Source organism: Pseudorasbora parva, chromosome 14, assembly GCF_024679245.1.
Source record: "Pseudorasbora parva isolate DD20220531a chromosome 14, ASM2467924v1, whole genome shotgun sequence".
In the NCBI taxonomy this organism is placed as follows: Eukaryota; Metazoa; Chordata; class Actinopteri; order Cypriniformes; family Gobionidae; genus Pseudorasbora; species Pseudorasbora parva.
Window position 1 is genome coordinate 37,797,901 of NC_090185.1, and position 17,089 is coordinate 37,814,989.

Here is a 17,089-nt window from a genome sequence, read left to right on the forward strand (position 1 = left end):
GGATAAACCAACTAGGAGGAGTTTGAAAAAAATGGGGAAAATTGCCACTACAGAAAATTGAGGCACAGAATCAGAGGAAAAAATGATTTTGTTTTGTTTGTTTCAAATGTTATTAGCATAAACGTGAGTGCAACTTTGGACAGTGTGTGGCATTAGACTTGGAGACTCCTAATTCGGTCCAAATTCAGACTGTCCTCCATCTGTGTGGCGAATTTCCCCACGTTCCTGCAAGCGGTTCTATGGGCTGCCATTGACTCCCATGGTGGAATAATAATAAGTAATCTAATGATTACAATGGTTCCCTTCACACCTTCAGTGCTTGGCCCCTAAATAGACATTACAGAAGTGAAATAGACTGACTGTTTAACCTTTATTTTAGGCCTTTCTCAAATAATATGAATGTAAAATGACTCTAAGGAAGGTTTAGGGGTATCGATATTTTATCTCACTTCCATTCTCTTTGTTGTCTCTCTAAAGGTCTTCTATCCCTTTCTGTACCCCTGTGTTTCTCTCTCCATTCATCTTTCTGTATTGCATTCTGCTTCATATAAAGTGATAATTGGTTGTGTGACCTTTTGTGCTCGTCCTTCTGCTGGGAAACGGCAGACCATCACAGATTAATGTTCCAGTCTGTTATGTACTTCGTTATTCATCTAATATTGGGATATTTGTTTCTCATAACACAAAATTAGCACAGTCTGACATTGGTAAAAACATGATTATAAAAATGCCGTACAAAGATCATTCCAGAACCTCTCCTACGCCTCTCTTATACGCTTTGGACACAGGCAACTATCACGGGTTTTATAGCAAATCGCACATTGTTTAACTGGTAACATTTACAATAAAGTCTCTTTTTTTTTTAACATTAGGTAATGCATTACCTAACAATGAGCAATATATTTTAATTGTAACAGATTCAACCCGGCGCTCTGGTGGAGTTTAAATAGTCTGTAATCGGTGCTCTTGGGAAAGGGAAAAGACGAATGGCAAAAAAGGCAGGTCCAAGGCACTCAGTTAAGTGAAGGATGAGGAAATAATTAAAAAGCCTTTATTTGGTATGGCTTAAATCATTTTAAAATACAAGAGCCAACATGTTTCGACCCAAATTGGTCTTCATCAGGGCAGAGCAACACAATGAATGAGAATGTTAACAATTTATATGTTACACCCCACCCATAACCTAACAAACATCCAATTAGCCTAACAAGGACTAATACAATCAATTAATCCAATGAGGTAATCAGGTGTACAGGATTGGGGATACCAACGTAATAGAAAAAAAAAAAAAAAAAAAAAAAAAAAACCCCGACAAACTCCCCTTTAACGTAGGCTACCTGGAGAGAAAAACAAAGCAAGTGTACAATATTAGAAACAAAACCCAAAGACCAGAAAAGCAAAAGTAAGAAAGACAAAGCAAAATCATCATAAAGACATAGACAATACATCATAAAAAACACTTGAACTCTATGTCCTCGTTCAGACCTGGATAACGAAGCGCGTCCAGCTGATGGATCCAAAATGACTCACGCTGATTAAGTTTGCGGATCCTATCACCTCCCCTATCCAAAGGTCTCACATGCTACACCTGATTACCTCATTGAATTAATTGATTGTATTAGTCCTTGTTAGGCTAATTGGATGTTTGTTAGGTTATGGGTGGGGTGTAACATATAAATTGTTAACATTCTCATTCATTGTGTTGCTCTGCCCTGATGAAGACCAATTTGGGTCGAAACATGTTGGCTCTTGTATTTTAAAATGATTTAAGCCATACCAAATAAAGGCTTTTTAATTATTTCCTCATCCTTCACTTAACTGAGTGCCTTGGACCTGCCTTTTTTGCCAATATATTTTAATTATTTACATTCATATTTCAGAATGCAGTAACGCATTAACTAATTTTATTACACACCTCTGTGAAATACTTGCTTCTGATTGGTCAACCGCGCATTCCAGCGGTATGTTATTTCCAGATAACACCCGCTCATACGGGTACTACGAGTTATCTTGACCGGTTCTACTTCTGTGCTTAACGCTGGCGCCATCTTGTGGCTTAAACAGCCGTGGGTTACAATGGAAGACTTCAAGGCAGGTTTCCTTTATAACGTTTTAAATATGGATATTTTTCTTACACAAACGCATCGATTCGAATCAGAAGGCTCTATTAACCCATCGGAGTCGTGTGGAGCACGTTATTTGACCGACAGCTGCATTTTTTATGGGCTTCAAACACAACTACAACTACTGCTGGGATTAACGTTAGCCTGGACTTTTTAAATATAACTCTGATTGTATTTGTCTGAAAGAAGAATGTCATAAACACCTATAATGACTTGAGGGTGAGTAAATCATAGGCTTGGTTTCATTTTTGGGTGAACTAACCCTTTCAGCATTCATTTTCAACATTTAGCAGCAATAGATAAAGGCTTAAAGCAGGTTGGAGCTGTTTTTCTTCGCGGAAGCTTTGCGTAAGAGCTAATAAAATATTTAATCTCAAGACAATATTTTGTGTCTAATTTATTTGAGACTAGTAGCCGTGTAATAAGCGGGATAATGTCCACCCAGCCGGTTGTTATCGCAGAATAAACCCCGACAGAGTGATCAGGACCCCGACGCGAAGCGGAGGAAACAACTTTCTTAAAGGGTTACTTTAGCGATTAGCATATGGCTTTGTATCAGTAGAAACCCTGGAGAATATTCAAATTATTGTGCTTTCCCCTCTCATATCTCCCTGAGACAAGAGATTTATGCATTTTATTTCTGGAAAAATTCCTCCTATGATGCAAATTGACGATATTTGCATCATAGGAGGAATGTTTGGCCAAAGGCTAAAGACTACAGCCAGCAGAGGGAGCCATTTCCGCATGTTTTGAACTCACGCATGGGGGATGGAGATCACACTCAGCTTGAAGCAAGAGCTCAGCTCAGCTACAGGCACTCATTTAAACGGAGATATGGTGAGCAATGTAAGTCTTTTAACTTCTCAAATTCATTTCTATGAAAGTTAAGCTTGCAAAGGCATGAACTGAAACGCGCCAGACTGAACTCGCGTTGTGAATGTATGCCGCGAGTGTAGTCGCGATTACCTCAGCTCTCATCACTCCTGCAGTTAGTGCTCAGTGCTGTGATACTCGCGCGGTCACTCACTCATTATATTGAACAGACACGTTCAGTTTTTAATTGTAGTGTCTTCTCTAACTCAGTCACAGTAATCAAGTTGGTGGCGTTGGGAATGGCCTTGTTCCCGAAGCATTCTGGGAATTGTAGTGTTTCATCCCCATGAGACAAAAATACATTTTCCTTATTTTCTCAGTCTAGAAGGCACCAAATTCAAAAATAATTTCACATTTCTACTGCATTGATGACCCAGTTTAAATACAGATTCATCTTCCCAGCGCTGCAGTACCCCTTTAACAGACACAACTTTTGATCTACAAAATGTATGTAGAATATACAACAAAAAATATGTAGAATTATTGTTCATTGTTAGTTAATCTTAACAAGTGAAACATTATTGTAAAGTGTTACCATATCATTTATTATTATAGGGCTCTATGAAATCTGTTTTAAGTTTTCTGGATTATTATTTTTTCCTGACTCCATTTTAATGGTTAAATTTAATTTTAGTAATCAAAAAGCATGTCTAATTAATTGAAACCATGAAACCTATACAATTTAACAACAATTTAACAAAAATTACATATTTATGGCCCTATAATTGTATTTTATTTGTTTGTTTTCAATCCTCAAATAAAGACTCAAACGGTTCTGACTCAGCGTATTGATTCATGATTCGGATCGCCAATGTCACATGATTTCAGCAGTTTGACACGCGATCCGAATCATGAATCAATACGCTGATTCATAACCGTTCGAAGAGAAGACAATGCTGAATAAAGTCGTAGTTTTTGTTATTTTTGGACCCAAATGTATTTCCGATGCTTCAAGAGACTCTAATTAACCCACTGATGTCTCATATGGACTACTGTGATGATGTTTTTATTCCCTTTCTGGACATGGACAGTATAGTGTGCATACACTTGCATTTGGCACGGCGGCAGGATTCCAGTTTTGGATGAGCCAGACCAATTGTGGGTGGGCCTTAAATTAAAAACGTTATCAAGTCACTGTTTAACCTAATAAAAATGACTGACTGATATACTGTTATTATATGGAAGCTATATTTTCCACTTTTTATCTCACAATTGCGAGTTATAAAGTCACAATTCTGACTTTATGTCACGCAATTTCGAGTTTATATCTCATAATTGTGAACTTAGAACAACTGGATTGGCTAAATGACACTCATATTTTTGCGTCAAAAGACAGGCTTAAAAGATTGCCAAATGTGAAAATAGATAGGCATGGGAAGAAGAGAGAACATGAGAAGAATATTAAATTTGTTGCAAATAAAATTGTATTATTTAAAATTATATCTGCTGCAACATACATTACTGTAAATTATTTTCACGTTCACAAATATCCGATCTCGACCCTCACTGTCTGCTGAACTTCAAAATAGACACAAACAACTGTTTAAAATTTGTTAAAAACAAAACATTTACACTAGCCTATTACCACAAATTATGAGCTTATTTGGCATTCTCAACCACTTTTTGACTAAATTAAAATATATTAAAAGTTTTTTTTTTTTTAAAGAAAAGTTTTGGGTGGGCCTGTTGAAAAGTGGATGGGCCTAGGCCATAACGCCGTGCCTGGTGTGCATACACTTGCACACGCTCTCGGACTAAATATAAAATATCTTAAACTGTGTGTGAAGATGAACGGAGGTCTTACGGGTGTGGAACGGCATTCATTTCACATACATTAAATTTTTTCAGAGTTAGTCACCATCTCTCATTTCCAAACCTGTTAAACCAAACTAAACCAGTTAAGGACACAAAAAGACTGAGTTATGAAAACACAGAACACACAGTGAGCGAAAAACTAGTAGTCACGCAGACAGGTGTGTGAGGTTAACACACTGAGAGCATGAGTGATTTAAACCACAGCAAACATGGACGTCAACCCAAACACACGATTAGGTACCTGATGTAAAAATCAAAATACAAACTTCTCTTCCTTGAAGGCAAAAACAAAAGAAAAGGAGGGAAAAACCCAAAGCATAACAGTTACTGCACCATCCTCAACACACATCGACTTCTCAATGACAAAATAAAACCAGAGCAAACAAATGAGTGACATAATTAGAAAAAAAAGCAAGAGCAGCTGATTATAAGAGGCTTTGTTTGATTTACTTTATGGACTAACTGACAATAATGATTATGATACCCATAATAATTCATGTCCTTGTTATATTTCACCCCAAAACCAAAACAAATGAGAACTGATTTACATTTCGCAGTAAAACACGAATCATAATTCATTTATTGCATTAAGAACATTAAGTCTTTTAAGACCATTAAGCTTATTTATGACAATCAAAAACATTTCCCCTATATTCTCATTACCACAATATGCAACAAAAAACTTAACTGTGATAAATAATTATTTGTATTATTATATATATCATAATAATTATAAATATCAATATGTGTCAGTGTTTCTGAACTCCCTGAAATGCCTCCATTGTATTCCTCATTTAAATATTTAATATGCAGAATAAAGGGGCGGAGCCTGGTTGAGTTAGTTGGTGTTTTGAAACTGGCGGTTATCGTAAGGGGCGGGACATTCCCAAACACACTAGGGGCCCTATCTTGCACCCAGCGCAATTGACTTTGTCCACCGACGCATGTGTCATTCCTATTTTGCACCCGCGCAAAGCGCACTTTTCCCTCCACAGAAGCACGTCGCTAAACTAGTGAACTCCCTGGGCGGTTCAGCGCAAAAAAGGAGGCGTGTTCGGCGCAAACAATCCCTGGTGCTATTTTGCTGTTCCATTAAACAATTGCGCCACTGACCAGAAAAAACCTGGTCTAAAGTCAGTGGCGCGTTGCGCGTTGTTCATTATGCTATTTTAAGGGCGCCTGCTTGACCATAATGTATAGCTAGCGTGCACAACGCGCACACTTTGCTCATGTAATCTACACAGATGCCCCATAACGAAACAAAAATATATTGCAGTATATTGGAAAATATCATATAATACACTAGGCAATATATTCACATATATGGGATTTAATATTTATATTCACCAATATATTGCAATATATGAAAGCGGCAATCATTTGTATATTTTGCAATATATTACAGGAATATATAATATGTATAATACCATCAATATATTATTCCATGTATTTACAATATATTATAATATATTTTTAAGTAATATATTGGTAAATATATTTTCTTTTCATAAGGGGCAACAGTTATTTTTGCAAACCATAAATTGTTACACTAAAAAAAATATTAACACATTGTGGTGTGCCACGAAGATGTGAAAAAATAGGCATAAATCTATCTTACAAATTATTCAGGCTTATTGTAGTAATTAAGGATCAGACCTGTTTGCCCAATAGTGGCAAGACATATATGTATATAAGGACATCTGACAAATTGGTTTGTCCATCAAGAACCAGGAAAAAAAATCGACTGAAAAACTGAAAAAACTGTTTAACCGACGCTATTTTGGGTGGGTTTCTCCCATCCCCATACAACACAACTTCTCTGTCTTTCACTCCCTTACGAAAGGAAAATATATTTACCAATATATTACTTGAAATATATTTTAACATATTGTACATATATGGAATAATATATTGATGGTATTATAAAATATATTATATATTCATGTAATATATTGCAAAATATACAAATGATTGCCACTTTCAATATATTGCAATATATTGAAAAATATAAAAATTAATTCCCATATATGTGAATATATTGCCTAATGTATTACATGAGAGTTTCTAATATACTGCAATATATTTTTGTTTCGTAAGGGCTGCTCTTACAAGAACGTGCGCCTGGTAAATACGCCATAATAATAGCGATCCCATAATGGAACTTGCGCATCTGCTTTTAAAGGGAATGTTGGATGACGCTCTGATTGGTTTATTCACGTTACACCCAAACCACACCTATGAATAATAAAGCTACTTCAGACCAACCTATTTTAGATTTGCGCCGGGGGCAAGAGCCATTTATCCCGCCGGGAAAATAGCAACAGCGCAGAGACCCGCCCACAAAGTTACTTGCGGTTCGCGCTTTGACACTTGCGTTTCAGATCGTTAAAATAGGGCCCTAGAAGTGCTTGACCAATCACAACACACTGGTCCAGCTGACCAATTAGAGCACATTGTTCTTTTCAGAAGGCGGGGCTTCACAGAGTCAGGAACTACACAGCGCGTTTCTGACAGACTGGGGAGAAACGAGCTGCAACAATGGAGAATATGAGGAAATAATCAACATTCAAGCAGGAAATCCTGCTTTAAACAACATCAAGACTTTATAAAAGGGAATAATAGGTCCTTTTTAGTAAAAACAAAAGTGTTGCTTTTGAATTTGGGGTGAAATATGACCTGGACTATTTTTCTTGATAATTTTTTTAAGATTAAAGGGATAGTTCACCCAAAAATAAAAATTCTGTCATCATTTACTCACCCTTGTTTCGCTCCAAACCCGTGACTTTTGTTCATCTTCGGAATACAAATGAGGATCTTTTTGATAAAATCTGAAAAATTTCTATCCCTCCATTGACAGCTATACGACTACCATTTTTTTGTACTTTTTTTCCCCCACTTGACCCGTGAAAACAAAACTCATTGGTTCTTGAGACGCTCAAACGTGCTGCGTAACTCGAGAATTAACCTCACTGGTTCTCGCTAAAGCTCAAACGTACAGCGCTTTTGGTTGAACTATCCCTTTAACACTTTACATAATGGAAAAAAACTTCACACAACTGTATTTTGGCCAGATGATGAATAAACATACAGTGCATTTAAGTATCTCTGACTCAAGCCGTCACACTTACATCATTAGTTAGATACTCCCACACACACATATATGCAAGACAATACCTTTTCTGTTTATAGGTGAGCATTGCTTCAGAAATAGGGAACTGGTGGGAGAGATTTGCTCCAGCCAGATACTGTGAGACGCGTCCAGCCACATCAATATTATCTGTGGATATTTTCAAACATCACACGCTTTAAGGACCAGCATCAAATCAGAAAATAGAGGCATCAAATCATATTTAAGAGCCCTTATTAACAGACCCTCACCTGAAGTGGGAGCTTCTAACCTCCCGAAAATGTCCCGCCATCCTGCGTCCATGAAGATGTTACTAAACTTACTGTCAAATGTTGAGATGTATTTGGCCAGTGGATGACAACCTGATCAAAAACAAAGTACATTTTGGTCACATCAAAGAAATACCTCATAATAAAAGGATTGCCTTTCACATCTAAGCAAAGTCCAAAATAAACACTTGATAAGCACACCAGATACGACTACAAACTGGCTTTGGCCCATTCATAATACCACCAGCTGGGTGGAAACTCTGTTATGAACATAATACAGGGTTTCATTGAATTGTGTGAATACTCCCATTAAACCGCCAAAACTAAAATATAAAAAATCTGTCACAAAATGTCACGTTTTTCTAACATAGTTGTACTAAAAAAAAAAAATAAAAAAAAAAACAACGCTATAAAAGTACACATATCTATAACATGCACTATACTGCCAAACGTTTTGAGAAGCCTGCATTATATGCACATGAACGTTAATGACATCCCATTTATAATCCGTAGGGTTTAATGTGGAGTCGTCCCACCCATTGCAGCTATAACAGCTTCAACTCTTCTCCTTTCCACAAGGTTTAAGAGTGTGATTATGGGGATTGTTGACCATTCTTCTAGAAGCTCATTTGTGAGGTCAGGCACTGATGTTGGACGAGAAGGCCTGGCTCTCAGTCTCCGCTCTAATTCATCTCAAAGGTGATCTATCAGGTTGAGCTCAGGACTCTGTGCAGGCCAGTCAAGTTCCTCCACACCAAACTCCTCATCCATGTCTTTATGGACTGACGGTTTGAGCACTGGAGTGCAGTCATGTTGGAACAGGAAGGGGCCATCTCCATAATGTTTCCACAAAGTTGGGACCATGAAATTGTCCAAAATTGTCCTTTTACTGGAACTAAGGGGCCAAGCCCAACCCCTGAAAAACAACACCACAACATAACCCCCCCTCCACCAAACTTTACACTTGACAATGCAGTCAGGCAAGTCCCGTTCTGCTGACAACCGCCAAACCCAGACTCGTCCATGTGATTGTCAGACTGAAGTGTGATTGGTCACTCAGAGAACACTGCTCTAGAGTCCAGTGGCAGCTGCTTTACTCCACTGCATCCCACGCTTTGCATTGCTCTTGGTGATGTTCACACGGGGCGTAGGCGTTAATAAAATTAATGATTTGGAGGCATGTCCCATACCTTTGGCAATATAGTGTATGATAAAATATATAAAAATAAATAAATACACTTTGTTTAAAATAAAAAAAAAATCTCTCCTTTTCACCAAGGCTGCATTCATTTGAACAAACATGAAACAGTAATATTGTGAAATTAAATAGATACAAATAGCTGTTTTCTATGTGAATGTCTAGTAAAATGTAATAATCATAAATGTTTCATCATCATATTAGAATGATTCCTGAAGGATCATGTGTACGGGTTGGGGGTAAAGGGATGAGACAAGGGCCGATGACTCGGACATGCACACATAAAACAAAAAACAAACAAAAACTACCACATAGGGGAAAATATGACTAACTGGACAAGGCAAGGCAAACAGGATCAGTCAGGACAGAAGAGGTACATTCAACAATGATCTGGCACAGGACTGCAAACAAAAGAAGAATAAATAGGGAGCAAACAAAGCAGATAATGAGGGAGGAGCGGTGGGGCAAATGAACCGAATATTCAGGTAACAATATGACCAGGGTTACACAATAGACATGCAATCACATGGCACAAAGAACAGACATGCCAAGCCATGTGCTCACACTAAACAACACATGAACACACAGCTAATGAAAACACACACTAGACAACATGAAAACACAAACCGCGCGCTACACAGAACACAACACACACGGACACACACGAGCGTACGGCTCGGGCAAAACCAAACTAGACCAAAGTAGACCCAAACACTACCAGTGCTCAAAGTGGGCCGGTGTGCACTTTATTTAAACAAAAAAATTGAGTTGATAGAAAGAAAGAGATTAGTTTGTTCAACAGAAACTCAAAATATTGTTATCTGAACAACTTGAACCTAAGCTGATTTGACAAAAGATTTCATGACACTATTGTTTTGGTGCAGTGGCAGACAGCACTCAGACAATGCAATGATTTAAACTGTTCTAATGTTGTTTATGTGTCTATGTGGTGTTTTTAATATGCTTTCAGACAAACCATGTGCAAATTCATGTCAGAACCATTGCTGAGTATTTTCCTCGGTTTGAAATCGCTGGTATTTCTTATGTCTCAAACTAACCAATCACGTCACAAGGGGGGCGTTGCTTATCATTGCCATATCATTAACTATGGCCGTTCTGAAGCAGGGCAGTCTTAAGAGAAACAGGTTATCCTGGGATATTTTTCTGTTGATATGAAAAATCAGGTACATTAAGTTATATAGCGTGTGGATTATAATGATGTACACTGCAAACAATTATTTTCTTGCTTAGTATTTTGTCTTGTTTCTAGTGATAATATCTAAAGATTCTTTCATTAAGAAACATTTACTAGACAAGTAAAACTTATTGCCTTGTTTATGGGGGAAAATAACTCAAAATTAAGAGTTTTTGCTTAAAATAAGATAAATAATCTGCCAATGGGGTAAGAAAAATGATGTTGTTTTAAGATTGTTTTACTGACCCCATTGGCAGATTATTTATCTTATTTTAAGCAAAAACTCTCTTAATTACTTTTGCTGGTCTAGTAAATACTTCTTGTTTAATTTTTTTTTAGATGTTTGGACTGAAACAAGACAAAAATACTTGAAGAAAAGCATTTTTTGCAGCGCACTATATGCCTTTCTCCACTGATGTCCTGTGATGTTCAAAGCATTTAGCATATCATTATTATGACCGATTCTCAAGAGAAGCCAGGCTATATTTTTCTCTTGATAGCAAAAATTGGGTAGATTTATCAATATAACGAGTGCAATATGTATATTATGATGTTATGATGAACTAAATGCTTTTCTCCACTGACGTTCTGAGATGTTCAAAGAGTTTGTAAGGAACCCTTACGAAACAAAAATATATTGCAGTATATTGGAAAATATCATGTAATACATTAGGCAATATATTCACATATATGGGATTTAATATTTATATTCTCCAATATATTGCAATATATGAAAGCGGCAATCATTTGTATATTTTGCAATATATTACAGGAATATATAATATATTGTATAATACCATCAATATATTATTTCATGTATTTACAAAATATTATAATATGTAATAGAGTTCGTAGATGGAAGGAAGGAGGCGGGAACCGGCGAACGTTCAACAACTTTAATTCCAAATAAATAAATAAAACGAAAGTAAACCGCGGGCAGCCCCTCACGGACGACTGCCCGCAAATAAACGTAAACAAAACATAACATAAAATCCAGGCCTGGTCCTCTCTCGTCTTCCGCTGCCTTCGCTCCTCCTTTTATGCTCCCGTCACTCGGCCGCGAGACGAGACCGGTGTGTCACGCAGCTGGTACTCATTACCACTCGTCACCGGTCGCTCTCGCGGTCCCTCGCCCCGCTGCTTGCCACACCACATAATATATTTCAAGTAATATATTGGTAAAAATATTTTCCTTTCGTAAGGGAAGGCAGACACAGGGTGCTTCCCAATTCTTATTTTTGCAAACTCGTTTCCTTTCCTCGCTCCTTAGCTCTGCCCCTTCAGGACGCAAGGAAAACGCGAGGACGGAGGAACTGAATCAAGTGAAATGATATCCTCGCTCCCTTTAGCGTCACTTCAAAGCGGCATCAATTAATGACGACACCGCTAGATTTAGGCGGGATTCTTGAACATTAGAGATAGCTATTTATATTGTGAGCTTCAGCCTCCACAAAATACCACATTTGTCCATATTTTAATTAATATTACCAGTTATTATTAACAACGAACTCCAGTTATTAACTGCTTTTTATTCATTGTATAGTATTGGTTTCTATTTGTTTCTCTATTTGTTTTGTTCATTTTCTTGTGCTTTGACATAATTCTGCAACTGTCAGTTGTTGTTATTTGACGAACATTTGTGTCTTGTACACATAATAATAATAGTAATGATTAATAAACTGTGGCACGATGTGAAGGGGGAGGAGAATTAATGCTTGCGTCACGTTTAGTCTATAAAACACTTCTGCAAAGGATACTCCAGTGTATCCTCGCTCATGACTCCTCAGGAAGCTCCTCCATCCTCGCCTCCTCGCGGTGCGATTCGAGAATTGAGATCTCCTACAAGATGGCTGAGCTCCATCGGTTTCCGGGTCATAGGATGGAGGACGGAGGAGCGAGGAAACGAGGAGGGATATTGAGAAGCACCCTTAGATGGCGAACGGGAACATTATTTGTGTAACATCAATCAATCGATCAACTTTATTTATAAAGCGCTTTTATAATGATGATTGTGTCAAAGCAGCTTCACAGTGTCAAACAGGACAATGTTGCAACAAAATTAGATTCGGCTGTACAGTCGTTCTGGAGAAAACAGTGATGCTATCAGCTTATTTAGCGTTACATTAGCAACACATTATATCATATTAATTACCACTATGTGTCTGACATTATAAAGACTGATACCATTGTGCAGAGTTTACTACAGTGACTGGGTAAAGTTGAGCGAGTGCATCTCTGAGCTGGTGCGAGTGAGTGGAGGCGGGATTATTTGCATGCAACGAAGCAAGGGTGTAGAGTTACATTCAAGTCAAAGATGAGTTTTAAGAGATATAATTATTGACTACAGGGGGACTTAAAAAAAGAGGAATAGTTTAATATAGGGGAGATTAAACATTGCCAATCTATGTCACATCTGTTCACTGTCTGGCACTCTGTGGGACTTTTATGTTGAAGGTATCTGTGTATTGTTCTGTGTCCTGTTTCCTGTGGAGTTTGTAGTTCTTCTATGCTGCGTCCCAGTTCGCCTACTTATACTACGTCCTAAAAGTATGTACTCTTTTTGTGAAGAAAAGGTATATGCTTTTGAGTGTGTAGCAGAAAGGTATGCAAGCTTCGGGACATACTACTTCGCCATCTTTAACGGACTCTGTCGCTTAGTTACGTGCATCCCGTCACCGTTTATCTGCCCTGTCAATCATCGTCAGATTCGTCACAGTTCAAATCCTCCTCATTCAGTTTAATCTCCTACCGTATCGGAGAGAAATGTAGCCGCTCGTTGATCTGCCATGTGTGGGTCTTTGTGGGTCAGAGACTCTCCTCATGTGTTTGCAGTTTAAATATAATGATGCATTTAAAAGTTAATGGCCAAACGTGTCATTACAAAAGTTCACAATGCTGCTGCAGGTGAAATATAATGTGACAACACTGAATGAATATATTTTTGACGGGTAAAATATTGATAGTTGGTCACTCAAACCCCTTTATCTTAACTTCTCTACTTAACCGGCGAACTCGCACAGCCGTCATGTTTGTAGTTTTTTAACGTTTTTTATCCGCGTTTGTAGTTCTAATTGAATCCTCGTCCAACTCGCAATGGGTTGTGGGCAATATCAGCCGTTAGAGTGCCCATCGATCCATACTGTGAATTCGGACCGGAAATAGTAAACCATCCGGGTACCTTTGTAATACTCTTTTCAACATACTACGATTTGGGACACACTCATTCTGGATGGATAGTATGCGAACGCAGGGCTAGTTTTTTATGTTGATTAGTTTTCCCAGGTGTTTCCCATTTACCACTCCCCTTGTTATCTTGTTAGCCCTGTTCCCTGGTGTGTATTTATACCTCTGTGAATCAGTTGTTCTCTGTCGGTCATTGTTTGCTGTCATGCAGGTATTTCTCAGTTCTCTGTTCCCCGTGTTTTCTTTTCGTTTGCTCAGTGTTATTTTGTTCCTGATTTTTGATTGTTTTGGTTATTAAATTTCCCCTGCATTTGGATCCTGCTTCTCTGCCTGCCGTCTGTTTATTCCCCGTTCCGTGACAATCTAGACACTAATATACACTAACATATAATATACACTATAATTACACTAATATAAGGTTTAGTGGAGTAAAGATGCTAAAAAATTCAGCTTTGATTACAGGAATAACTTAACAATAGAGAAAACAGATATTTTCAATTATAATAATATTCACAACATTACGGTTTTTACTGTTTTTGATCAAATAAATGCAGGCTTGGTGAGCAGAAGTGACGTCTTTCAAAAACTCGAAACTATTGATCAGATGCTTTATTCTGCTTACCGATAGGAATGACCAGGAAACGAATATAGCTCAACCAATCAGGCGTCTTGTTGGCGAGTTGCTCCACGAAGCAGCGCAGGACCGTGCTGAGGTAACTCTGATCGCCCGTCACGGCCACTTTAATGGTTGGTGGCGTTTGTGCATTGCAGTTGCAGCTGAAGCAATGACAAACAGAGAAGAAAATAAGAACTTAATAATCGAGCTAGGGTTTGTTCTTGTGTTGTGAGTGGACAGTGAGGCCTTACAATCGCTGGATCCTGGTGACGATGGTGTTGAAGGCGGCCTGGACGTCTGCGGGGGACACGGTGGACACAATAGGCTGCTTGTGCTCCTGGAGAATCTCATTCAAATACTGCCACAGAAACACGGTTCACGGTTCAGAGAGCAGCGGGAGGGAAATTAGAGGATGACAAAAAAGAGAGAGGAAATGAAAACAAGTTATGAGGGCTGTGACAGCTATTCCTGCGATACACATTAGCCCCACACTGCAAAAAAATGCTTTTCTTACTTAGTATTTTTGTCTTCTTTCTAGTCCAAACATCTAAAAAAACACAAAAAACAAGAAGTATTTACTAGCAAAAGTAATTGTCTTGTTTTGGGGGGGAAATGACTCAAAATGAAGAGTTTTTGCTTAAAATAAGATAAATAATCTGCCAGTAAGAAAAATAATCTTAAAACAACATTATTTTATTTACCCCACTGGCAGATTATTTATCTTATTTAAAGCAAAAACTCTCTTCATTTTGAGTATTTTTTCCCCAAAACAAGACAAGAATTTTTACTTCTCTAGTAAATGTTTCTTAATGTAAGAATCTTTAGATATTTAGACTTGAAACAAGACAAAAATACTAAGAAAGAAAAGCATTTTTTGCAGTGTAGACTTTATTAACAGAAGGATAAACTTTGATGAGAACCGACGAAGGGAAACGAAATGGGCAAATATAAGTGAAAACGAAGGTGATTGTCTAAACACGGGTGTTACAAACAACAAAACTGATGAGTAATCATGAGGGCAAACTAGTAGCAGGAAACAGAGAACAAAAGAGACAGGTGAATGATGATAAATAAACTAAGAGTCCATGAAGGAGAAACTAACTAAGCATTAAGCTGCTTAGTACTGTCACATGTGATATAATTGAATACGCATATTTAAATATATAGAATGAATAGATACAGTTGTGGTCAGAATCACTGGCACCCATGGTAAATATAAGCAAAGATGGCTATAAAAATAAATCTGCATTGTTTATGCTTTTGATTTTTCACTCAAAAATCGAACGTTTAATTGTAATGGCATTTTTAGGGAGATTTTATTTTTTATTTTATTTTATTTACCTTAAATTACTCGATTTTATCAATAATATAATTTATAGCACATTCTTCACATTCTTTCAACTTAAATTCAAAATAACTGCACAACCCTTTTAGTTGAGCTCAGAATACCTCACATTGGGTGTCTCTGTCGACCTCTTGTGGAAAACAAATAATATAACATGATGTTCCCCGACTCTTACCACCAGATGGCCTTATAGCTCTATATGGAGCGAATGGTTGTTTGGCTGGGTCCTAAAGTCAGTTTTTTTAATTTTATTATTTCCTCGGATCCAGGCAATTTTTTTTTTTTTTGAGTATTCATTGTTCAAGTGTGACAAAAGTCCCAAAGTCTTGGACAACTCCAATGAACACTCAATTAAAAAAATTTAAAAAACAATTAACATTAATTTCGGGTCAAAATGACCCATAGGATGGATTTAATCATCATCACAATGGGAAAACCGCAGAGTATTACCACAGAATGAAACCACAGAATATAGTTACTATGTGCAGCAAAAGATTGTTGAGCTTCACCAAATAGAAAGTGAGTGTAAGAAGCATTGAAAATCCCCATTTCCACCATCAGGGCAATAATTAGGCAGCTCCACTCAACTAAAGATGTTATGAATGGAAGAGGACGTGTGTCTACAGTGGGGCAAAAAAAGTAATTAAGTCAGCCACCAATTGTGCAAGTTCTCCCAATTAAAAAGTTGAGAGAGGCCTGTAATTTTAGTCATAGGTACACTTCAACTATGAGAGACAGAATGAGAAAAGAAAATCCAGAAAATCACGTTGTCTGATTTTTAAAGATTTTATTTGCAAATTATGGTGGAAAATAAGTATTTGCTCAATAACAAAAGTTAATCTCAATACTTTGTTATATACCCTTTGTTGGCGATGACAGAGGTCAAACATTTTCTGTAAGACTCCAGAAGGTTTTTACACACAGTTGCTGGTAGTTTGGCCCATTCCTCCATGCAGATCTCCTCCAATGATTTTCTATGGGGTTGAGATCTGGAGACTGGTTAGACCACTCCAGGACCTTGAAATGCTTCTTACGAAGCCACTCCTTCGTTGCCCAGGCAGTGTTTTTGGGATCATTGTCATGCTGAAAGACCCAGCCACGTTTCATCTTCAATGCCCTGACTGATTGAAGGAGGTTTTTACTCAAAATCTCATGATACATGGCCCCATTCATTCTTTCCTTTACACGGATCAGTCGTAAAGGCATTCTCCACATGGCATTCTCCCAATCCTCTTCTGGATCATCCAAATGCTCTCCAGCTAACTTTAGACGGGCCCGGACATGTACTGGCTTATGCAGGGTGACACATCTGGCACTGAATAATTTGAGTCCCTGGCAGCGTAGT

The 17,089-nt window shown here is 37.7% G+C and overlaps 1 protein-coding gene across 6 annotated transcripts in view; it reads right to left on the reverse strand.

Moving 5' to 3' along the window:
* The window catches only part of si:ch211-126j24.1 (phosphofurin acidic cluster sorting protein 2), a 142,582-nt gene that overhangs the window by 16,171 nt on the left and 109,322 nt on the right, over positions 1–17,089 (reverse strand). For 4 of the 6 annotated variants that reach the window (XM_067416366.1, XM_067416364.1, XM_067416365.1 and 1 more), the window contains exons 15-19: positions 14,651–14,757; positions 14,406–14,560; positions 8,190–8,300; positions 7,986–8,088; positions 5,053–5,085 (exon numbers count right to left, since the gene is read on the reverse strand). In XM_067416366.1, the coding sequence (XP_067272467.1) occupies positions 5,053–5,085; positions 7,986–8,088; positions 8,190–8,300; positions 14,406–14,560; positions 14,651–14,757 (509 nt within the window). The remainder of the gene's footprint in view (positions 1–5,052; positions 5,086–7,985; positions 8,089–8,189; positions 8,301–14,405; positions 14,561–14,650; positions 14,758–17,089) is intronic. The other 2 variants (XM_067416368.1, XM_067416367.1) reach the window with 1 other exon arrangement.